This window comes from Nycticebus coucang, chromosome 6, assembly GCF_027406575.1.
Source record: "Nycticebus coucang isolate mNycCou1 chromosome 6, mNycCou1.pri, whole genome shotgun sequence".
NCBI lineage: Eukaryota > Metazoa > Chordata > Mammalia > Primates > Lorisidae > Nycticebus > Nycticebus coucang.
In genome coordinates, this window is record NC_069785.1 from 118027505 (window position 1) to 118052267 (window position 24763).

The following is a 24763-nucleotide window of genomic DNA, read 5'->3' on the forward strand; positions in this document are numbered from 1 at the left end:
AATAAAATGCTGAGTACGAGATAATACCATTTTTTTCCTGATTTATCAGAGCACAGGAATTGAGAACTTAAGAAACTAAGCTCTAAAAAACTAGAAAATTGTTAAGAAGGGGACAGAGCAAGATGGCGGAATAGAAAAATAATTTCAGCTGACCTCCCATAGAATGACTGGGGAAAAAGAGAGAACCCAGCCATACCTGGCATAGGGACCTTACCCAGAGTCATAGCTCAGGGAACACCATGAGGAGGTGGTGAGCTAGATACAGCATATCATCCAAAGCAGTGGAAATCTGATGAACTAGGCAAGTGATTGCTACCAGCTGGGATTGGTGGCACCCATGGAGGTCCAGGATAGGAGGAAGCCTTTCCAGAGTTTTTAGTTGTTGGAGTAGGCTATGCATTGAGTGGAAAGCTTAGAAGAGTGGGCAGACTCAAATAGTATACAGCAACCAGATTTGAATGCCGATTGGAGTGGATGTGCTACAGGTTTGGTGGCTGGCATGGTGGCCATACTGAGAAGGTCTTAATGGCCAGGGGGCTGCCATTGTGGAAAGGTTGGGAGAAGGTCTCAGCAGAGGCCTCAAGCATGGCTGTCTAATCCTGCCTGCCAGGATTAGAACTCCACTTTGGGGACAGGTTGAGGGACTCCCGCACCCCATGAGAACTAGAGTCAGAGGGCACTATGAGATCTTCCCGTGAAGGATTCCTGTGAGCTGTAAAATCCCAAACCATCAGAGTGAATGCTGAGGAAATAATCAGGTGATCACTGAAGGTAACTAACTTTGGAATAAGGACCATACAGGTTGCTGGCTGTGTTATGTCCTTAAAAAAAAAAAAAAAAAAATCACAAAGCCACCAGTGACATACTGCAACATGCTATCATCAAAAGCAAGGACTTCTGTTTTTTGGCCACAGGAAAGGCTTTGGCTTTGCTGAGGCTGCATCAAGACAAGGTAATTTGAAGCAAAGGAGGCAGTGAGAAGGAAAAAGGAGGACCAAGAGGTGAGAACAAGGAGGACAAGAAGGAAGAACTAACAGAAAAATTCTGACAACATGAAAAGCTGAAACAGAGGAACTCCCCTAAGGGACCTGAGGTAGCTACTACAGAGGACTCCACCTATAAAGAATTAATGGACTTGACAGAAAGGGAATTTAAAATATGGATGATTAAGACAATAAATGCAATGGACGAGAAAATGGAAAGATAGAACCAAAAGTCAGACAAGAAATACATAGAGCTTAAGGAAGTGAAGGAGACAATCAGGGAATGTAAAGTATCAAAAATAGGTTAGATCATGGAGAAGAAAGAACCTCAGAGGTAGAGGATAAAGTTTTCGAGTTAACATAGGTAAAGAAGCAGAAAAGAAGAGAGAGAAAGCAGAACATGTGCTTAGAGAACTATGAGACTCCATGAAGCATTCAAACATACAAATAATAGGTATTCCTGAAAGGGAAGAAGATTGTCACGAAGGAATGGAAGCCCTACTAGAGACTATCATAAAACTTACTAAGTTTTACTAAAGACCCCAAAACACACTCTTTTCAGATGGATATCAAACCCCAGGTAATCTCAACTCAAACAGAGCCTTTCTAAGACACACTGTAATGAACCTATCCAAAGGCAAGATGAAAGAAAAGATTCTGCAAGCAGCCAAGCATAAGCGCCAACTGCACTACGAAGGCAGAGCCATTAGGATGACAGCAGACTTCAACTGAAACCTTCAAAGGCAAAAGAGCATGGTCATCAACTTTCAACATTCTTAAACAAAACAATTTTTAGCCTAGAATTCCGTATCATGCTAAATTAAGCATCAAAACTGACAGAGAAATCACATCTTTTGCAGATATACAAGTGTTGAGGAAATTCACCACAACAAGACCAGGTCTGCAGGAAACACTTAGACTTATTCACAGCGCTGACCATCACAATGGACCATCAGCAAAGTAAAAACCCGGAAGCTAAAGGTCAAAACTTAGCTTCCACAATGGTACAAAGGATAAAACTGCACAACAGACTTTCATGAAATAAGATGAATAGAACTCCACCATACTTGTCAATTCTTTGAATAAATGTGGACTGAATCCCCCAGTGAAGAGGCACAGCTGGCCGATTGGATAAAAAGGCACAAGCCATCCATATGCTGTCTTCAGGAGACACACATAGCCTTGAAAGACAAATCAAGACTCAGAGTTAAGGGATGGAAAACAGTATTTCAAGCAAATGGAAATTAGAAGAAAGGGGGAGTTGAAATCTTATTTTCAGATACAAGCGGATTTAAAGCAACTAAAGTTAAGAAAGACAAAGATGGCCACTTTATACTGGTGAAAGGAACAATACAACAAGAAGACATTTCAATTTTAAATATTTATGCAGCAAACTTAAATGCTCCCAGATTTATGAAACAGACCTTGATGGGTCTGAGCAATATGATGTCCCATAACACCATAATAGCCAGGGACTTTAACACCCCTCTGACAGAACTGGACAGATCTAAACAGCAACTAAACAAAGGTACAAAGGACTTAAATGTGACCCTAGAAAAAATGGGATTAATAGACAAATACAGAACATAGCATCCCAAAGCTAAAGAATATAAAGTTTTCTCATCAGTCCCAAATTGACCACATCCTAGGATACAAATCAAACCTCAGCAAAATTAATGGAAATTATACCTTGTATCTTCTCAGACCACAAGGCAGTAAAGGTGGAACTCAACTCCAACAACAATGTTCATCCCCATGTAAAGACTTGAAAATTAAACAACGTTATGCTGAATGATAGTTGGATTCAGGAAGAGACAAAAGAGGAAATCATTAAACTCCTTAAACATAACAACAATGAAGACACAAGTTACCAAAACCTGTGAGATATAGCAAAAGCAGTCCTAAAAGGGAAATTTATTGCATTACACGCCTACATTCGAAAAACAGAGGCTCAGCACCTGTAGCACCTGTAGTGATTATGGTGCCACCTGTATACACTGAGGCTGGCAGGTTCGAACCCGGCCTGGGCCAGCTAAAAACAACAATGATAACTGTAACAAAAAATAGCTGGGCTTTGTGGCAGGCACCTGTAGTCCCAGCTACTTGAGAGGCTGAGGCAAGAGCATTGCTTAAGCCCGAGAGTTTGAGGTTGCTGTGAGCTGTGATGCCATGCCATTCTACCGAGGGCAACATAGTGAGGCTCTGTCTAAAAAAAAAGAAAGAAAGGAAAAGAAAAACAGAGCACATCACCAAACTCATGAACCATCCTACAGAATTGGAAAAAGAAGAACAATCTAATCCCAAACCTAACAGAAGAAAAGAAATAACCAGAATTAAATCAGATTAATTAAATTGAAAACAAAAGAATCATTCAGAAAATTAACAAAACAAAAAGTTGTTTTTTTGGAAAAAATAAATAAAATTGATAAACCTTTAGCCAGATTAACTAGAAACAGAAAAGTAAAATCTCTAATAACCTCAATCAGAAATGATAAACAGGAAATAAAGATGCCACAGAGATACAAGAGATCATCTCTTGAGTACTACAAGAAACTCTTATGCCCAGAAATTTGACAATGTGGAGGGAATGGATTAATACCTGGAATCACACCCTCTCCCTAGACTTAATCAAGAAGAAATAGATCTCTTAAACAGACCAATTCCAAGAACTGAAATTAAAGAAACAATAAAAAAAAAATCTCCCAACCAATAAATGCCCTGGTCCAGATGGCTTCTCACCAGAAGTCTATCAAACCTTCAAAGAAGAGCTTACAACCATACTGCAGAAATTATTCCAAAAAAGTGATAACAAAAGAATCTCCAACACATTCTGCAAAGCAAATACCACTCTGATACCAAAACCAGGAAAAGAGCCAACTAAAAGGGAGAATTGTAGACCAATTTCACTAATGAATATTGATGCAAAAATTCTCAATAAAATCCTAGCCAATAGCTTACATCTTATTTAAAAAGTCATACATCGTGATCAAGTAGGTTTCATCCCAGGGATGCAAGACTGGTTTAACATACGCAAGTTCATAAATGTAATTCACCATATCAACAGCAAAAACAAAAACCATATGTTCCCCCTCAATAGATGCACAAGAAACATTTGATAAAATTCAGCATCCTTTTCTAATTAGGACACTTAAGAATTTAGGCATAGGTGGCACATTTCTGAATCTGATTGAAGCCATCTATGACAACACACAGCTAATATACTGAATGGAGTGAAACTAAAAGCTTTTCCACTTAGAACTAGAACTAGACAAGGCTGTCCTCTATCACCAGTACTATTCAACATACTGCTGGAAGTTCTAGCTAATACAATCAGGCAAGAGAAGGAAATGAAGGGCATCCAATTGAGGGCAGAGGAGCTCAAACTCTCTTTGCCAATGACATGATCTTATACTTAGAGAATTCCAAAGACTGAACCACAAGACTCCTGGAAGTGATAAAACAGCATCGTCTCCAGATATAAAATCAATATCCACAAATCAGTAGCCTTTGTATATGCCAATAACAGCCAAGATGAGAAGCTAATCAAAGAAACAATTCCCATCAAAGTACTTTCAAAAACAATTAAATACCTAGGAATATACCTAACAAAAGAGGTGAAGGACCTCTACAAAGAAAATTATGAAACCCTAAGAAAAGAAGTAGCAGAAGATATTAACAGATGGAAGAACATACCATGCTCATGGCTGAGAAAAATCAACATCGTGACAATGTCTATACTAACCAAAGCAATCTCCAGGTTCAATGCAATCTCCATTAAAATACCATCATCATAACTTTCAAGATTTGGAAAAAATAATTCTTCATTTTGTACAGAGTCAGAAGAAACCCCTTATTGCCAAGGCAATTCTTAGTAATAAAAGCAAACCCATGAGTATTGCCCTACCAGACTTTTGGCTATACTATAAGGCCATAGTGATGACAACAGCATGGTATTGGCACAAAAATAGAGACATAGACATTTGGAACTGAATAGAAAACCATGGGATGAAACTAACATAGCCACATGATCTTTGATAAACCAGACAAGAACATACACTGGGAAAGAGAAACCCTATTCAATAAATGGTGTCAGGAGAACTAGATAACCACATGTAAAAGACTGAAACTGGACCTACACCTCTCACCACTTACTAAAATTGATTCAAGATCGATAAAAGGTTTAAATCTGAGGCGTGAAACAATAAAAATCCTTGAAGATAGTATGGGGAAAACACTTGAAGATATCAGCCTGGGCAAAGATTTTATGAAGAAGACTTCGGCATTTGCGACAACAAAAATAAATGGGACTGAATTAAACTAAAAAGCTTCTGTACAGCTAAGGAAACAACAACCAAAGCAAATAGACAACCTTCAGAATGAGAAAAGATATTTGCATGTTATGAACAACCAAAGCAAATAGACAACCTTCAGAATGAGAAAAGATATTTGCATGTTATGAATCGGACAAAAGCTTGATGACTAGGATCTACAGAGAACTCAAATTAATCAACAAAAAATGACCAAACAATCCCATATATCACTGGGCAAGAGACATGAATAGAAACTTCTCCAAAGAAGACAGAAAAATAGCTAACAAAAATATGAAGAAATGCTCATCATCTCTAATCATCAGAGAAATGCAAATCAAAACCACCCTGAGATATCACCGAACCCCAGTGAGAATGGCCAACATCACAAAGTCTTAAAGCTGCAGATGCTGACGTGGATATGGAGAGAAGGAAACACTTCTACACTGCTGGTGAGACTGCAAACTACTATAACCTTTTCAGAAGAAGTACGGAGAATCCTCAAAGAACTCAAATTAGACCTCCCATTTGATCCTGCAATCCTATTACTAGGCATCCACCCAGAAGAAAAAAAAATCCTTTTATTATTAGGACATTTGCACTATCCTGTTTATCGCAGCTCAATTTACAATTGCCAATATGTGGAAACAACCTAACCTGCCCACCAACCCAGGAATGGATTAACAAGCTGTGGCATATGTATACCATGGACTACTATTCAGCCACTAAAAAAGATGGAGACTTTACATCTTTTGTATTAACCTGGATGGAGTTGAAACACATTCTTCATAGTAAAGCATCACAAGAATGAAGAAGCAAGAATCCAGTGCACTCAACTCAATTCTAATATGAAGGCAGTAGATGAGCTAATACAATGGGGGTAAGGGAATGAGAAGGGAGGGAGGGGGATGGGGGTCACCTCTTGGGGGTGGGACACAATTATAAGAGGGACTTTTTCTAACAAATGCAATCAGTGTAACCTAAATTCTTTGTACCCTTAATGAATCCCAAACAATTAAAAAAATAAAAAAAAAAACTAGAAAATCAGGAGGCCTATTTCCTGAAGACAATTAAAGGGAATTATGCCCAGACTAATATCCTCAACACACTACCTTGCTACTCTTTAGATGACCCTGCACTGGCTGGGGCAGCGTTTTTGTAGATTTCCCTCCAGGAGGTTGAAGAAGGACGTCTTGGTAATAGGATGTGTACTCAGCACGAATCTGACATAACAACCATCTAGTTTGGTTTCTATGAACCTTGAAATTACCTTTTTATTGACATCAGAAAAATATTGTCAGACACAATCTGTGGTGAAAATTCTGTATCTCAGATCAGTTAAATCTAGATATATATAACTCAATAAATACAAAACAGTTTTTAAAAAGGGCAAGGGAATACTTAGAAGGAAGGACACAGAAATATGTCAGTGATTTATTATTTAGTGGGGAAGAAACCAATTACAGGGTAGAATGTGTAATATTGTTATCATTATTTATGCAAGGTTTGAATAATAACTGCTTTGGGAAATGGGCTTATCTGGAGAGGGTACCAGAGAAGGGAACTTTTGTTTTCAGCTTTATGTTGCTTCTGTGCTTTTAAATTTATTGTAAGCTGCTTTTCCACTATAATAAAAGAAACACACACAAACTAGACAAATCAACAAAACCCTTTCCATTTCAGAAATCAGCAGATCTTGTCTTAGGTGGACGGGAGTAGTCATAGGTAAAGTGTAGGACTGAGCTATGATGCTCACAGTGAAAGCATGGTTTGATATGTGGGTTATGTGTCAGATCCTGCAGTCCCGTTACCCTGGCTCTATTAGAGCTAAAAGAGCCCTGGTGTGTGTCTTGTACTTGACAACTGTGGGCCGTGTGCTGTGTGCAAACGGGTAGTTAGCACAGAAGGGGAAAAAGCCCAGGGCAGAGAGCCCCAGGTGAAGGGCCCATCACGAGATCCAGTTCACTCTGCTGTGTGTCACAGCTTGGCCTCCTGCTGCAGTCTCTATCACGCCTGCTGTCACGGAAATTGATGTGCATGGTCAGCAAACAAAGGAGCCAGAGGAGGCGGCAAATCCAATGCCACCACCCTGGAAATAGCGGTCAGTCAGGAAGGAGGGCGTGCTTTTTAGTTCACACTGTCATGTGCTATCCTGGTTTCTTGGAAAGAACTCACGGGGTTATTCTGCCATTCTATGAAGACTGATAGTCTAAAGGTATTCCACAATTGGCTCAATGCCCATGGCACAGTGGTTATGGCGCCAGCCACATACATCAAGGCTGGCGGGTTCAAACCTGGCCTGGGCCGGGTAAACAGCAATGACAACTGCAACAAGAAAATAGCTGGGCATTGTGGCTGGCGATTGTAGTCCCAACTACTTGGGAGGCTGAGGCAAGAGAATCGCTTAAGCCCAAGAGTTTGAGGTTGCTGTGAGCTGTAACACCAAGGCACTCTACCAAGGGTAGCATAGCGAGACTGTCAAAAAAAAAAAAAAGATATTCCACAATTAAGCAGATTTCTTTTCCTTTGCTCACTTTTCCACATGCCACATACCAAGAAGCCTTTTGACAATAATAATGACCTAGCTGATTTGTGTGTGCTGGTCCCTGTCCAGCATGATCATGTATTAGCATTTAATCCTCCTAACATCTCTCTAGAGAGGTTGTCATCCTCGTTTTACTGCTGAGGAAACTGATGCTGATGAGGTGGGTTGGAGTTAATAATTGGCCAAGTCACTCCCCCGTTCATTCAGACCCAGCAGTCTGGTCTACAGTCCATCCTCTTAGCACACTTACTGCTATGTGAGTTGTATTTAACTTACGCTAATTTTGAGCCAGGACCTCACTAAGCACATATAACTCACAACTCTCCAACTCTCTTGACCTAGTAAAACACTGTGGCCCCAAGGAAAAAAACATTTTTTTTCTAGTGTGGCAGTCAGAGTGTTAAATGTCGTTATCCTACCTCTCAAATGAGCTGGCAAGACTTGGGCTTCTCCTTGGAATATAAAGGGGACAGAACTGGTTTAATTGCATAGCAAAGCACATGACCCCTATGTGTTGCAGAGGAAAACCAGCGTGTGCTTGTGACGCACCCTGACAGGGGTAAGCTGCTGCCTGCCCTCTTGGCCTGCAGAGTCCCAGCCGTCGAGCAACAGAGCCTGGCCCTGCTGCTGCAGCTGGCCCAAACCAAGGACGGACGGAGCCTGATCACTGGCCACCTTGACCTGACGCGGTAAGGCCCTCTTCCTTGCGGCATGGCAGGTGATTACCTGACAAGTTCAGCCTTGCCTGTATCCACCCCCATGTCTTTGGTGTATGAGTTGATGAAGAATCAGTGACAGAAGGAGCCTGTGACAGGAGCATTCCATCATGAGGACCTCTAGCACAGTCTCCTGTCTGTGGTCGCTGCCATGGACAGCCTCATTGCCCCTGGGCAGCTGGCTGGTTTCTGCCCCACAGGCACTGTAGCGGGGCACGTGGCAGCCCTTTCAATGGCCGGATCTGGAGCCCATCCTGCAGATGCTTGCTCCCTTCTGCCCCTTGGCCCCAGACCTGGCTCCACCTGTCCTGCCCGCCCTTCTCTTCTTTCACGTCTGTCTTGTTCTGTATGTCTTGAAATGCTTTCTTGGACAAGGTGGAACACAAATAAATAAAGCTTCTCAGGTGCTATTACATGGAGGTCTTTCTGAAGCTAAGGCTGTAGGAACAGAATATGTCTCTCTCCTAATGGATCTTCCTAAAAAGATTACCCAACCACAGTGATTCTGTCTGTGGCTTCATAGTTTATTCATTTTTATTTATTTATTATTTTGTTTCCTTGTTTTATTATTTATTAGTTTATTTTATTACTTTTTCAATTGATTTACCTTCAGATTATCAGTCTGAATATGTGAAATTGCCATGTTTTAGAGCAAAAATGTTGCCTGTGAGCCATTTCATGTGGTTCAACCTGATAGGAATAGAGGCAGTTGTCATAGCCTGCTCTGGATGTTTCATACATCATCTGAAAACAGGAGTCAGCCTTCTGAGTTTTTTTTCACTTTTTGTGTCCCCTCATCCTGCAAAGTAGGCAAGGTAAATATTATTACCCCGTTTCACAGACATGGCAGGAAAATCTGCTCAAGGAGCCAAGGAAACCTCACCCCGCAGGCTCCCAGGTACCATTCCTGGAGAACCTTGCCCCGGCAGGCTCCCAGGTACCATTCCTGGGGAACCTCCCCCCCCGGCAGGCTCCCAGGTACCATTCCTGGGGAACCTCCCCCACAGGCTCCCAGGTACCATTCCTGGGGAACCTCCCCCCGCAGGCTCCCAGGTGCCATTCCTGGGGAACCTCCCCCCAGCAGGCTCCCAGGTACCATTCCTGGGGAACCTCCCCCCGCAGGCTCCCAGGTGCCATTCCTGGGGCCTGGCTCCTACTCTGTGTTCTCAGCCTGCTGCCCTGGACCCAGCTGAGCCCTCTGTGCCCGTCCCATTGCTGAGGAGGTCCCCTGTGTGCTGAGGACAGGGTGACCAACAGGCTCTAGCCGGGGCTCTCCCTGCCAGCCCACCGAAGGCCCGGGCAACCCCCAGAAGCTCAGCCCACACAGGCAGGTGGTTGGAATCCTCCACAAGTACATTCTACATTTTAGATAACTCTGCAGTCATTTCCTCAATACCTTCTTCATGTTGTTTTTTAATTTGGTTTTGTCTTTTTGAGTGAATGTAGATATAACTATCATAAGCTTTCCCAACACAAGCTGCAAGGTGAATTTTCCCAGTGCCTTTGAGAGTGGCAACTGCGGTCCCCTCGTGCAGTCCTCCCGCCTGCTCTCTGCTGATGGCCTGTGTGCCCACTGGCCTCGTTCATGCCTGTCTCTAGTTACACTGGAAGCAGGGAGGCTTCTCTGTGATGGAGCAAGGTGGTCAGGAGCAGGACAGGGCTGCACACAGTCCACCACGGTCACACAGGCGCATCTACCACACTCCTCCTCATAGGAGAGGTGGCAGGGATGAACGTGTGCTGGCAGGAACCAACCCAGGGCCAGTATCAATTTGTACAAAGTGCTGGTTTTTTGGAGTCAAGCAGGCCTGAGCTTAAATCCTTTGCAGGCCTCTTTCTGCTCATGTGACCCAGGAAAGTGACTGAGTCACTGATGGACTCCAGGACCGTGTCTGCAGTTATAGCTTATGTTGACACGCAAAGGGGCTGATGCATCCATGTCAGTTAAAAATTTTTTCAGCTGCACTGTACAGAATACTTGAGCAAAAGGAGCTTAGGCCAAATAGAGCCTATCTTGTTTTCCTCATGTTAAGACTAAAAATAGCAGCTGTTGGTGCAGTGGCTTCAAGACCTCAAGGTCAAAGTCTCTGTCCTGGCCTTGACCTTTCCCTCGTGATCACACCTCCCCCCCTTGCCGCAATATCAAGCCTCACATCCCTCTTTTAAAAAGGTTAATACCAGCTGGATTTGTCCCTTTTATTCAAAAAAGCTACTGCTTATTTCTCTGTGAACAGAATTGTTATCGGTCCAATCCTGGCAGGAAAAATGGCCCCAGCTTCTAGGGCTGTGCAGAATAAGGGAGTGTGGAGTATCTGCAGTTAGCCGGCAAACAGTGTCCACCACGGTGGAAAAGAAAGCCCCTGGTATCATTTAAACAGAAGTGACAGTATATTTATTGGTTACATGAGAGTATTTTCTGGCCTGTAGTCCACCCACAGGGACAGCTGCTGTAAGCAGAACAGAAAATTTGACCCCGTAGAGGAGGGATCAAAACATGTAGAAAGGGCCACACTGTCCTCTAGGTTGTGAGTGCAGTGAGGATGTGCGTTTTGTCACATGGTGCGGGAGCCTGGTTGCTCACATCTCCTAGAACAAAACTGAGATGATCTTAAACTGCTGTCTCATCTGTGCTGCTCTGGTTCATTACCATTCATTCTCAAAAGCAAAGAAGACAGATTTAATTGATCAGTTTAGATCTAAACTAAATGTAAAACAAGTTTCTGAAAGCAGGAATGCTGGAACACGCCTCCAGGAAGTTAGGGACTTGGAGAAGCCTGGAGTTACCCTGGACCTTAGAAATGATCTAGGCCAGCCCAGCCCCACGACACTGGTGGCCTCGGGGCTCTCCTAGTGCACTGCGGTGGTGCCCTCTGGGGGATGCTCAGCGTTTTCTTTATTTTTGTTTTCATTTGATTTGCGGTGAACGCTAAAAGCCATAATAGACAAGGGGTCTTTCGCCAGCTAGTGAGAGCATGTGGATGTCATCTCCCAACGCCGTTCATTCCATTCCAGGATAGTTCTCATTGGTATAAATTATCTGCTTACACTGAACACAAACTGCCCTACCGTTCCGCACAGTTCGCCTCTGCACCTTGAGGCTCACGTCCCAGCTATTAAAGGCATACTGAATGCACCCCGTCCCCCTTTTCCTCCTGGTGCCCTCAATCATTCCTGGGGTGGTTTGGCTTCGAGAGTGCTCCTAAAACACACTGCTAAATAGATCCAGTACATGGAGGCAGGTGTCTGGAGTCCACACTCCGCCACGTGCAATCCTGTGGGCTCTGCTCTGTCGCCTGCTTGCTGCCTGTGGCGACTGGCCCTGTCAATCCCTGCTCTTCTTGAAACTCTGTGCCTGGCAGAGCATTATCCTTCCTGACCTTCCTCCTACCTCTTGGCTTTTTTTCCTTGGTTTCCTTAACAAGCCCCACCATGCTGTCATCCTTACAAGGCAGGGCCCTCTTCTCTTCCATGGCATTCGTCAAGAGACAGAGGGTCTGTGTCCCTCTCTCGAGAGCTAGATGAAAACACCCTTCTGTCACTGGACATCTCCATCTTGACATCCACAGGCATCATCCCTAAATAAATCAAAATGCGGAACTTAAACCAGTCCCTCTGCCGTGATTGCCTGTCATCAGGGATGGCGTCTCCACCCTGGTAGTTGCTGAGCCGGGATCCTGGAAGCGGGCTGGCTCGCCCCTCCCCTCGTCCTTCACACAGGCTTCCTCCCTCGCATCTCCTGGATCCTTCCCTTCCAGTTCCCCTCTCCTGTCTCTGGTCATTTCTTCTAGATTCCTCTCTTTGGCTGCGCTTCTTCCTCTGCAGCTCCGATGGGTGGCCCCTCATCCGTGTTGTCTGGACAGCTGCAGCTCCCCCTGCTTGGAGACCTGCCTCCTGTGCTGCCCACACAGTGCAACCTCCACTGCAACGCCAAAGCGAGTTTTCTGAAATGTACTCCCTACTTAAAATACTGAAATGATTCTATTGCTTGCAAGATTAGTTCTCCAACTACTGAGAAATCTCACGTCTACAACACAAGTGGGCACTTTGGAAAAATCCAGCCTCCTGGAGCCTCCTCCCACTCAAAGACAGAGAGAGGCTCAGGAACCAGCACCTTCCCCATGTCTAAGCAAGTTACGGTCCAATCAGGACACTACCTCATTTCATCCATGTGGCCCCGGAACCTTCCACGTTACCTGGTACAGTCAGTGCTCTTGCAGGGTTGTTAATTGAAGGAATGGCTAACACTGTGCTTTCAAGGCCTGCGGAAATGTCATCCCTACTCAAGGCTTTTTTCCTCTATCTCTCCCCCCCACACACAACCAGGTAGACGCTGTGGCCTGCTAACGTTTGTCTGCCTCCGATTTATCACCTGTCATAGTTGATCTTCCTTATTTATTTACATGTGTGCCCCTGTGGACCAGGAGCTCAGTACTGAGCACAGTACTCAGCATCTAGACACTTAGTATGAGTCTGCTGCACGAACAGGTTACTTCTGTTCTCCTGGTGCCAGTAAGTCCATTAGCACAGCCTGAAATTGCATTAGCTTTCAGGGTGTCTGCACCAGTAAGTTTGCTCATATTGTATTTCTAATTATCTAAAACCCCTTAAATATTTTTCATACAAACCAGTCATAAACCAGATTTCCCAATTCTGTTACTTACACAGAATTTCCAGCTCTAAGTGGAAGACTTCGAGTTTAAACCCTATTAAATTTCATCTAATATATTCAGCAGGCTGTCAAAATCTTGTTAAATCTTTATTCCATCACCCACCTTATTAGGGGGCCCTCCCACTTCAGTCATCAGCAGATTAGTAAGCATGCCATTTAGATGTCATCTAAGTTAATGAACTTGCCTGAGCCAGAGTCACATGGCAGAGGCACAGAGACTCCTTCCAAGCTGCTATCCAATAATCAATAAGGTTTGGTTAAAGGCATTCAACCCCCTGGGGATTCCCATTAAGTGGGGGAGCTGACCCTGTAGGGGAATGTCTGTCCCTGGGTGGGCAAGGAGCTGGGTTTCCTAGCAGGGCATGAACTGTTTCACAGGATACCAATTCCTTCCTGGCTTCCCGGCAAGGTCACCTTGCTGGGGAGTTATCCCTTGGAGAATAGCCCACTCTGAGGTTTCTGTGGGTTTTTGCAGATTGTTGGAAGCCCTGCTGTCATTCCTTGATTTCTCAGATGAGAGGGCCAATACCGCCATGGCACTGCTCACAGACTTGGCTCTGGAAAAAAGGTAACATTTTATTGCCAAAAATTGACATTTCTTCCTCAACCTCTGTTGAACCCTCTGATCTGTAAAGATGTGCGGGGAGGCCAGGCCAGGTCTCTGACTGAGCATCACCAGATTCAATGAGGAGAAGTCTGACACTTGCAGAGCACTGTGGCCACCCACTCTCCCAGTCCAGCCGCTTTGGAGAGAGGCTGGGCTAGGACTCCTGGGTCTGCGGGCAGTAGCATGGTTAAAACCGTGCCTCTCACCAGGAGTGAGCCTGCTGTGTCTCCTAATTAGTGCCTGGCATGTTGTGTACCTGCCCGGCCGATCTGCACTGAGTGTGAGTGTGAGTGTGTAAGCAAGTGAGTGTGAACAGTGAAGTGCAGCCCCTCCTGGGTTGCCAGTGACATTATTAGAAATGACCTCCTTTCACCCATCTTATTTTGTTTGGTTTTTGCTTAGCTGCTAAGCATGAGAGTAAAATTCCTAGTTTTCATAATTTTTCAAGTTTGGGTATTTTTGTTTGTTTTTGCAGAACTATTTTTTTTAATTCCTCACAAACTTTAGGGCATCTTGCTTAGAAATGGCCATGTGATGAGGGAGGTAGTTGTGCTCACAGACAGCCCAGCCAGCTGGCAGGGCCGGGAGTGTGGACTGGTTGCTCAGGTGGAGACGTGCACGCGTCTGGACCCTTCGGGAGTGTGGGCTGGTTGCTCAGGTGGAGACGTGCACGCGTCTGGGCCCTCCTAGTGGCTGTGATGGGTAAACATACCGGCTGCATTTGTGCCGTAAGCGGCTGTGATGGGTAAACATACTGGCTGCATTTGTGCGGTATGCGCAGTGCAAGCTCAGCATACGGACTCAGAGCAAGGCGGATGGGGGCGGGCGCTAAGTCAGCTTGGCAGAAGCCTAGACATTCCAGTAACTTCTGCTTAAGAGAGCTGCTCTCTGAGATCTGTTGTTTAACATCAAAGGCAATTCTCCAGAATTAGAGAAATGAAAGCCACATTACATACCCGGGAACTTTCTTTTCTTTTTTTGGTTCACACTGAATTGTCCCTATGCGCTGTAAATGACAGGGGCCCAGAGTTTGTAGCTGTCTGCTATGGCTATGTATTTATGTTACAGTTTGTGCACTGCAGAAATAAATCCTAGCTGTTTTCTGAACAGATTCCAAATCTGGTTCCAGGCCAGCCTTCCAGATATTCTCCCTGAACTCACAGGCGTGCTGGTGAGCAAACCCTTGTTTTTACACTCTATGACAGGCACTTTCAGAAGCCTGAGCAGAGTTGTTTAAACACAATTTATAACCCAGAACAACTGTGTCTGCAGGTTGATTAATCATTTATTCACAGCTGGAATTTACACGATTTTCAGTTATTAAAACAAGTGCAGTCAGGACAGGTGGAGATGGCACCTGGATGGGGCTGGTTACAGGGGAAGAAAGACTGGAGGTGGGCTGCATCTTAGGTGAAGGCAGAGAGAGTTTGTCGGTCTCCATCAGTTCCCCTGCTGACACTAAGTCCTGTCATCAGACCATGTGCAGCTGTGTCCCCTGAATGGAAGTCACTCTGTCAGCAGGAGAGGTACAGCAGTTTGAGCTGAGAAGGCAGAGACTAGTAAAGGGGTCCTCCTTGGAGAATGTGTTGGGTCTGGACCCCATCCTTGGTGAGCCATAGAAGTTTCAGGGGCCCTTAGCGTAACCACACCCCAGTATTTCACAGTTGTGGAGCAGAAGCTGTGAGAGAGACAGGGACTTGCCAGGGCCTGCCCCTCGGTGTGCCTCCATCCTGTTGCCAACTGATGACCCTGTCACGACAGTTAGGTGTCTGTTTCCCGGGCCTGTTGGTGAGTGAGGAACACCACTAGAGATTTCCGTAGCATCATTTGCCTACTCTCTGAGGAGTCACATTCTCTTGATCCACTTTTAGAACAGAGATCCCAAGGTAACCAACTTCTCAGCTCTTTGCCAGTGTGTGGCTGTCATGGGAAACCTCAGCTCTGAGCCTGACACCCGAGCAGCCATGTCAGCCTGTGAAGAATTTGGGGACGCCTGCCTGGACCTCCTGGTGTGTTAGCTTTTCTATTCGAACTTGGCTCTTTTTCCTATTGGGGAGAGTGGGCTGCTTCTTAATAATCTGACTTTTCCAAAACTTCTGTTTCCAAGGGTACTGGGGCCAGCAGTTTATCGCTTCTATAACCATAGTTTTATGGCCTGCTGACTTTAAAGAGTCTTCCAGATCAAGTCTCATTTATCCAGAGGAGATTTGAAGGATTTTCTGGTGGAGGTGACTTAATCACCTGTTTCAGCAGCTCACTCTGCATTTTAAACTCGGGACCAGGTCAAGCCACAGTCCCATGTTAGAGGTACCAGAGATTTCCTCCAAGTCTCCTAGACCTACACTCACGGACCTGTTCTCTGATCAGCCCCATCACTTAGGCTCCTGACACTGGCAGTGTGGGGAGTGTGGAGGGTACTCCAAGAGCCTTTTCTGGGGAAGACAGGAGCATGCAGAGCAGCAGGGCATTACTGATTACCTTGCTTTGTTTCCCAAGGCCAGGTGTGAAGAGGACGTGGACCTGTTCAGAGAGATCATCTACAGCCTCCTGGGACTCATGATGAACTTGTGTCTGCAGGCCCCCATTTTCTCTGAGGTACGGCATTCTGGTCTCCCTTCCTGCAGCCCTGGGCAACCTGGACACACTCAGTTGGGTAGAATGATCTCACGTTCACAAAGACAAGAAGCACATGTACTCAACAACGGCAGTGGGGGTGGGGAGGCTGAGGGGCGCTGTGTCCTTCTGCTCTGCTGAGGGGCAGATGAGTCACTTGGTCAGGTACTCATTCAGAAAACTGTCGAGGGTGGCTGAGCAGAGTGCTGGGTGCTGTGTTCACAGTGTCAAATAAGATGTGGCCCTGCTGTCAAGGTCTCGCCCTGCACTCATGGGAGACAGACAGCGAAGGAAGTCAGAGCAATGAAAGGTGTTGAGAGGGAGATGTGGACAGAGTGTGGCGGGATGGAGAGGAGAGAGTGGTCAGCTCTATTTGAGTGCTCAGAAGAACTTCCATGGGGACTCGGAATGTCGGGAAATTCTCCCCTCTCCTCGCACCATAGGATTGGGCTCTGGAGGTGAGCAGAAGATGCATGTCTCTTCTAAACAGCCGGGATGGAGGAATCCTGACGGTAAGCTCCTCCCAGGGAAATCCAGAAACAGCTTCCATTGCTCTTTTGTTTTGTTTTAAAACATCAGTGGGTCTTAATCTGCTGGCTAAGTTATGGTGTGAATATACCACTCAGAATGATGCTCACAGGCACACGAATACCAAATTTTGCGTACAGTTTCAAGGACTTGGTGACCTCCCAGTGTACAAGAGGTCCATCTGTGGACCCCCTAGAATCTAGGAACCCAACTTAAGGATCCTTTTTCTTTATGGTCTGGAATTTCACTAGCTTATGCAATGTAATCTACCTGATTTTTCCTATTTCAGGGTATCCTGTGCAAATTGGGCAGATCAAATGTCTAGTTTATTTATAATCCTTTTTTTCATAGCCGCAAAAGCCAGTGATTTTAGAGGTTGTTTATGCATAATGTTTTTAGCCTCTTTTTTAGATATTTGCTGCAATGGCTTTCTTAATTCTGTTTTTGGCGTTTGGATAAGGAAACAGGCAAGGCCTGTGGTTAGCACGGTGCATCAGGAGAATACTAGTATGATTCAAGAGACTGTTCGTATTCTTCACTCACATCAGCAATCATCCCTGTGTTCCTCCCTGTATTTTTCAGGGAGAAACAACCAGGGTCACATCTGGGAAAGCAGTACCTCCAAGATTGCACACTAGGGACTGGCTAGGGACAGTGTTTTAAAATTAGGTCCAACATACCCTGTTTGGGGCTAGCACTCTCACAACTTCCCCAAAGTCAGTTCAGACATTACAGGGCAAACGTTTTCAATCTGGACTCCATGAATGTATTCCTGGATCCTCTGCAGTTGGGTAAACAATTTTGGGTGTGTTCGTGTTTTCATGAGAGGGGTGTCATTGCTTTTCATCAGATCCTCAAAAGAGGACCATGACCCCAAAGTGGTAAGCAACACTGTTCTTAGGTGCTTAGAGCTTTTCTCCATAGTCCAGACCTTAACGCTGGTCTGTACTCTTCCCTGGCTAAGCCTTCAAGGGATCTACAGCCAGATTTTCCCAGGACGCTGTGTGTGCTCCACAGCTGAGGGCTTCTCAGCTTGCTAAACAGGAAAGCAGCTTCACCACAGGAATCTATAGTGTCAGCTATAACAAAATTCTAGAATCTTTAGGAGGATTAGAGAAACAAGATTGATAATATGGTAATACACAGGTTTATCCCTTCCTCCGGAGACCTCATTAAAATGAGATTAAAGGCCTTGGAGGAAAAGAAAAGTAGAGACACTGACGCAGGCTGGAGGTTACCAGTGGGTAAATAATTTAAACCAAGTTCTGGAAGATGGAGAACGGCTGCAAGAGGTGTCATTAGTGAGACAGGGCTGAAGAAACCTCCATGAGGGGAACACAGCTGGGTGATAGCAGATTTGCTTTACAATACCCAGGAAAGGATCAAGATTTCAAAATACAAGGTACAACAGATGGCAGAAGTGTGGGGTGCTGGAACTGCGTTTGGCTGGTAGGCATCTATTCCTCAGGCATGAAACCAGAATGTTGTTTCTCTAAAGAATTGAAAAACTAGAGAAAGGATTTTTCTTTCTAGTATTTGGGTGAGCCACCTCTCCACATGCCAGCCAACACACTCCCCACAAATACAGCACTCCCAAATATATTTTTATCACTTTTGTTCTTCTTAAGTGTGATTGAGCAGCTCAAGGTCTCAAGGAAAGCCATATACATTAATTTTAAAAACCCAAAGAAATAGAGACAATATAGAAAACAGAAGGAAAAAATGACTATCATTCGTATCCTGAAAAAGATTCGAGATAGTTGTATGCATAAAACTATACCAGCTTGCTACTGAAAAAACAAAAAAGATGAACAACTACATGCCCACAAGAGAGAAAAGCACATTTAAACTCAAGAAGGGGTGGCTAAGCGCTCTCCTTTCAGATACTATGCAGGGGTATATGGCCCACCTCCTGGGTGAAGATCTCAAATGCAACTTGGACTTCACCTATCAAATGCAAACAATGTAACCTAATGCATACACCCTTATATTAATCTGAAATTTAAAAAAATAAAAAGTAATGAGAACTGGGAAATAAAGTTAATGAGATTTCCCAGAAAGTAGAACAAAAAGACAGAAATTCAAAAAAGGAAAGATAAATGACAGAAAAAAAAAAATCACAGATCAATCCAGGAAGTTGAACATCTCCTAACCAGTACCCTGCTGATAATCAGAGCTCAGGGAGGAATCTCAGAAGAAGATTTTCTTTCGCAGAATTGGACTTTTTGGTCCTGTGTAAAGCTGAAATAATCTGTTAGGGACCGTTGAGTGCCAAGAGGCAGTGTTTACAGCCCTTTGACAGTTTTAAAGAACAGTGCTTTCAATTTATTACTTAGCTATTTTTAAAAAATCAGCATGAATAATTTCTTCCAATACTAATGATTTCTTTTGCCTTACTTAAACTCCTTGTTAACTTTTAAAGGTTGTCAGCATTTCTGAAAAGGACATTTAATCATCCTTTTTCTGCTTTACTCAGAGAGCTGCTGGTGTTCTGAGCAGGACCCTTTCTTCCTCTCTGAAAATCATCGAGGAGGCCCAGGCAGCAGGAGTGGTGAAGAAAATGATTAAATTCCTGAAGGTAAGATAATTTCACCAGTCACAACCCCTTCATTTCCAGGAGTCTCCTAGTCAAGGAACAGAGTTAAGGTGTTGTTGGGGTTTTTTGGTTTGTTTTGGGTTTTTTTTTTTAGTTTTTGGTTTGTTTGTTTTTAGTTAACGTGCCACTATTTCACCCCTGCTAGATTTTTAAATTTCTTTGCTGGAGAGTCTCTTCTGCCTTTCCACCCAAACACTATTCTGAACATCAAAGATTGTTGTATAAATAAGTAAATTGTTCATTAGATGCATCTATAAAAACTGTTTTCTCCTCAAGCCTGACTTTAAAACATATGACCTCTGTCCTTGAAACAGATGGTCTGGGTGGCTCTGTGCTAGGTTGCTCAGGCACATTATTTTGCTCATATTTTCTCACTTGTGATGCATCATACAATTACCTGGAATGTGTTGGATGTAACTCCACAAACTCCTACAAAACATACAGGCTGTAAAGTTCCCATGTGATGAAAGGATGTTGAGGTTTTCCCTCTGAAATGACTGCGGTGAGTCCCTGGGAGTCAGTACAGCAATTCACTGGACTCAGCAGAAAGTGTGGGAGGAATCATCAGGCTGTCATCTCTGAGTCCTTCCCGAGGTGTCCTGTCGGGGAGGCCTACTCACCAAGTTGTGTGGTGACACCACTAGTCTTATTCACAAAGCCCCATGCTGAGTGGGGCAGGCAGCGTGCTCTAGGGCTGCTGCTGGGGTGGGGTAACACTGAGGGGCAGCACGGCAGGGCGGAGTTTAGACCCCCACTTGGACGATGACTGTCAATCACTCAGCACAACTTTTGCAACCCCACGCAAGCAGCTGATGGCAGGCACACACATCCTGCGTGCACATAAGCACACGTGCCTTTTAAAGACCCCAAGTTGGGTCATCGTAAGGGTGATGATTTGGCAGTTGCCCCTTTTAAGATGGTCTCAGTTCCTGATGTTCTCTAGGCGGGACTGTCAGCCTGACCGCCTGAGCAAATCAGCCTCAGTCTCAAACGGTAAAATGTCATGGAGGGCCTCCCCCACCCCCCTGTTTTGGTAGATCTGCCAGGCATCAGCATCACTCTCTTCTCAGCCACTTGCCCATAGAGGCTTTCAGAGGTAATTACTCAGATGTATGTGACAGGCCTGCAATCCGTGTCTGGGACGTGGCTGTGTTAAGATGGTACAAATGACACCCCGAGCCTGCAGGGACGGGGCCAGCTCACCAGGAAGCGTGTGCCACTCCTGGTGGGTTTGATTTTGAAAGTTTAGGAAGGCACTAGCATGGTCATAACTGCTCGCTGTGGTTTCTGATCAAAAACAATCACAATACTGATTTCACGTTTCTTTTTTTGTTTCTTTTTGAGACAGAGTCTCACTATCTCCTTATGTTGCCCTAGGTAGAGTACCGTGGCATCACAGCTCACAGCATTCTCCATCTTTGGGGCTTAAGAGATTCTCTTGCCTCAGCCTCCCTAGTGGCTGGGACTACAGACGCCCTCCACAACGCCCAGCTACTTTTTGGTTATAGTTGTCATTGTTTGGCAGGCTCAGGCTGGATTCGAACCTGCCAGCTCCAGTGTATGTGGCTGGTGCCCTAGCCACTGAGCTACAGGCACCGAGCCTGATTTCACATTTCTAATTTCGTTCTGAAATCTAGACAGGAGGCCAGACTGCATCACGTTACGCCATAAAGATACTGGCTGTCTGCACTAACAGTTACCACGAATCTCGGGCAGAAGTAATAAGGCTGGATAAAAGTAAGTGACAACCTCCTTAAGGGAGCCCACACCCCAGAAGTTAATCCATCCTCGAAGCCACAAAGGGAATTGTGGCCAGGGGAGGAGGAGGGACTTAGCAGTAATGCTGTTTAACCTCTCCCCAGACTTCAGCAATTTGCAGAACAAGGGAGCATTTCACCTCCAGATCTGAGAGCATTTAATTAGCCTTTCCACTGCACCCAGGTCGAAGGCCCATGCTGGAGACCCAGCTGACAGCCCACTCAAACATAACAGGGTCAAAGCTAGGAAACGCCCTCTTCTCACCATGCATTCTGCTATTCTGCTTACATTGACCTAGCACAGGTTCTCTTCCTTCACAGAGGAAGAGGGGGAAAAAAACAAAATACAAACACCTTCAGCCTTTAATGAATAAGGGAAATGAATATGAGAGTCTGAGCCTGGGGCTAGGCCAGTTACTGGCCGCAGTAAAGCGCAGCAGGTCCCGGCTGAGGCCGTCTGCTGTCTTCTCACCACTCTCTGGTGAACTAAGGGGCTCTACCGTGGAAGCAGGAGCCTTTCTTCTGGATCCTGTTCCTTCCCCTACAGGTGCAGAGTGCCAGCACATTGCCTCCCACGTGGGGGTGTCTGCCACATAGTGTTTTCATGTAACAGCCGTGTTTGCTGCGCACTGTTCTGGGCACCTGAGATACTTCAGAGATGCAGCAGAGGTCCCAGCAGGTTCTTAACATTCAGTGAACATTTGCTGAATGATTGAGCAGACACGTCCTTCTGCAGAGTTCCCAGGGAAGCACGGCATCTCATGACACCTCTGGGCCCCTGTCAAGCTTTCTGGTGGGAGATCTGGAAAGTGTTGCCTGTTCTTTGCCTTTGGTACAGAGTTTAGCATCTTGAGGAAGCTGCTCTACTCGGATGACGAGGTTCTGGTGGGCAATGCCACCCTCTGCCTGGGTAACTGCATGGAGGTGCCCAAGGTTGCATCTTCCCTGCTGAAGACAGACATCATGCAGGTCTTGTTAAAGCTCTCGGGTGGTGATTCAAAGAATACAGCTGTGCAGCTGAACGCAGGCATCGCTCTCGGCAAGCTGTGCACGGCTGAGCCCAGGTATGCTGCGGACACCAAGCCAGGCGGGCCCTTGTAGGTCACATCTCAGAGCAAGTGGCTGAACCAAGGTGTTTTGGCCGGGCTTGTGTGCTGCACAGAACTCTGTGGGTGCCTGTGGGGTAGGCCCAGGATGGGACCAGCAGCTGCTTCCCCTTCCTAGATGGAACTGGGGAGTTCTCAGGCTCCAGCCAAGGGAGGGAGTCAGCTTTTCTGGCAGCAAGTCGTTCCAGGCCCAAACTGCCATTGTCTTCTCTGCATCCTTCTTCCCTTCTCTTTCTCCTCCTCCTTCCTCTCCCTCTCACTCTATCTCCTCTTCTCTCTTTCTCCTCTCTCTTTTCTCTACTCTTCCTGAAACAGCCCCCATTCGTTTGTTGTTGTTGCCTGGACCCACACAAATGGAGGCATGTCCAGTGAGGGTGCCGTGTCCATGCTGGAGAAAACAGAATGGAGAAGCAGAGCAGCGGTGGGCGGTGGGCCAGGCGGGGACCGTGCTGGAGCCGAGCGGTCAGTCTGCTCTGCAGCTCAGACTCCTGCTCTGCTCTCTTCTCATGCACCTAAAAACGTGCTTCTAGTGGGCGCTCATGGCTGAGCCATCACCCTAGCCTAGGGGCAAGGGCATAGGCTTTGGGGACAGGTGAAAGATGCTGTCCCTTACACATATGCAGGCCTTTGACACCTTTGTAGAGTGTGACAGTTGGCCTCAGGTCCTTTCAAGTTCTATTTGATTGTTCAAATGGAAAGAATAGATAAAATCCTTCCACAGAAAGCAAGGCACATTAGCTACAATGAGCTCAAAGTGCCACCCTCCTGGGTACTTCCAAGGTCGAGATCCCATCTGAGCCGTCTGACAAGCATGTCTCCAGTGTTTTGTGAGCCTCCCTAGGCCTTCTTTCCCCCTGTGAACTTTAGGGCTCCCAGTGCCACAACTACTTCTTTCCCCCCACTGTGGCAGGACCAATGTTCCCAGCCACCTCGTGTCTGAGGGGGGTGGCTCTGGGCTTCAGAAGCCCAGACCATGGCACTAATGTCCCAGATTGTGTGTTCTGGTTGTGACAGGTTTACTACTCAACTGAGAGAGCTTCATGGACTAGAAATTCTCAACTCCACGACGAAATACCTCAGTGATTATTGAGGGACATGATGTCTCTGTGCGTGTTTGTGAAAACACAACTATATGCTGTGAGTTGTTCCTATGCTAATAAAAACCTTTAAATAGCCACTCCAGAATCAAGTATTTCTTTCCAGAGTTCACCTTGGGTTTTCAAAAGAGCAGGCATTAGGTTGACTACTCTGGTGGAAACTGTCCAGTTGGCTTCCTCAGTGCCCACTATACCCTCCTTGGAATGTTCCTTCCTGTTCTGTAGAACTAGAAAACAGCAAACAGAAACTGCATCTCCCAGACCCTCCACAGCAACAGTCTAAATGGCCAGTCTCATGCCTCTTCCTGGCTCTGTTGCTGTTTTCTGCTGGCCACGTGCTGGAAACATCAGGTTCTTTGGCAGCAGTGTTTCAGCACCTTGTCCCAGCTGTGGAGCACTGAGAGAGAATTGCAGTGCCATCGGTGGTGGTGGCAGCTTCCTAAAGCCTGGCCTGCAGCTGTGGCACGGGCTTTTGAGTTCAGTGAGGGTGAGTGGGGGGCAGGGAGCTCTGTGCAGTCCTGGAAATCATTCCTGGAGGTCCCTCCTGATCCCTGGTGTTGTAAGTCCCATGTGTTAGACTGTTCTCTGCTTAAAGAACCAAAGCGGGGGTTTCTATTTCTGCAGTGAATCCTTACTGAGAACCCACCTCACACTCTCACCCATCTTGAAAGGCACTGCTTCCTTCTAGTTACCCCAAGGCTACTCTAACCCAGGGTCACTTGTGGACTCCAAGTCCCCAAGCAAAACATCCAATAAGTGACACTGTTGTTTGGCTTCTCATGACATAACTTGATCATTTTAGGGTAGGAGGCAGGATCTGCAGGGTACAATGAGTAGACCCTTTGGTCTTCTAAGACCAAAGATGCAAAGACTTTGGGTCCTGCCCTGCTAGTTGCCAGCTGTGTGACTTCGGGCAAGTTGCTTAACCTCTAGGAGCTTTAGCTACTGCTTCTGGAGAAACTGTCCAATCTACCTCCTACATTGCTGGAAGGATTAAATGAGGTTTTAGAAGTGAAGGCACTTTAAGAATTACAAAGTGTGACACAAATATAAGGGCATTATAAGCTTGATCTTGGGATTGAGAGGTTTGGCCGTAACATCATTTAGGTTAAGTCTGAGAGGTCTGGGGAATGTACAGCTGATGTCCTTTAAGGAATCAAAACTGAACATTCTCTGAAGCATGAAGGACAGGAAATCCTCCTCCTCTAGGGAGATTTTATTCAACACACCCAAAGAAAC

General features: G+C 45.5%; 1 protein-coding gene across 1 annotated transcript in view; it reads left to right on the forward strand.

Moving 5' to 3' along the window:
• Positions 1 to 23592, forward strand: part of TTC12 (tetratricopeptide repeat domain 12) — a 51464-nt gene extending 27872 nt beyond the window's left edge. The window contains exons 13-22 of the mRNA XM_053595455.1: positions 8356 to 8524; positions 13696 to 13788; positions 14938 to 14998; positions 15699 to 15836; positions 16324 to 16422; positions 16884 to 16952; positions 19445 to 19546; positions 21202 to 21301; positions 22160 to 22385; positions 23442 to 23592. Of these exons, the coding sequence (XP_053451430.1) occupies positions 8356 to 8524; positions 13696 to 13788; positions 14938 to 14998; positions 15699 to 15836; positions 16324 to 16422; positions 16884 to 16952; positions 19445 to 19546; positions 21202 to 21301; positions 22160 to 22385; positions 23442 to 23517 (1133 nt within the window). The 3' untranslated portion in view covers positions 23518 to 23592. The remainder of the gene's footprint in view (positions 1 to 8355; positions 8525 to 13695; positions 13789 to 14937; positions 14999 to 15698; positions 15837 to 16323; positions 16423 to 16883; positions 16953 to 19444; positions 19547 to 21201; positions 21302 to 22159; positions 22386 to 23441) is intronic.
• The last annotated feature ends 1171 nt before the right edge of the window (positions 23593 to 24763 follow it).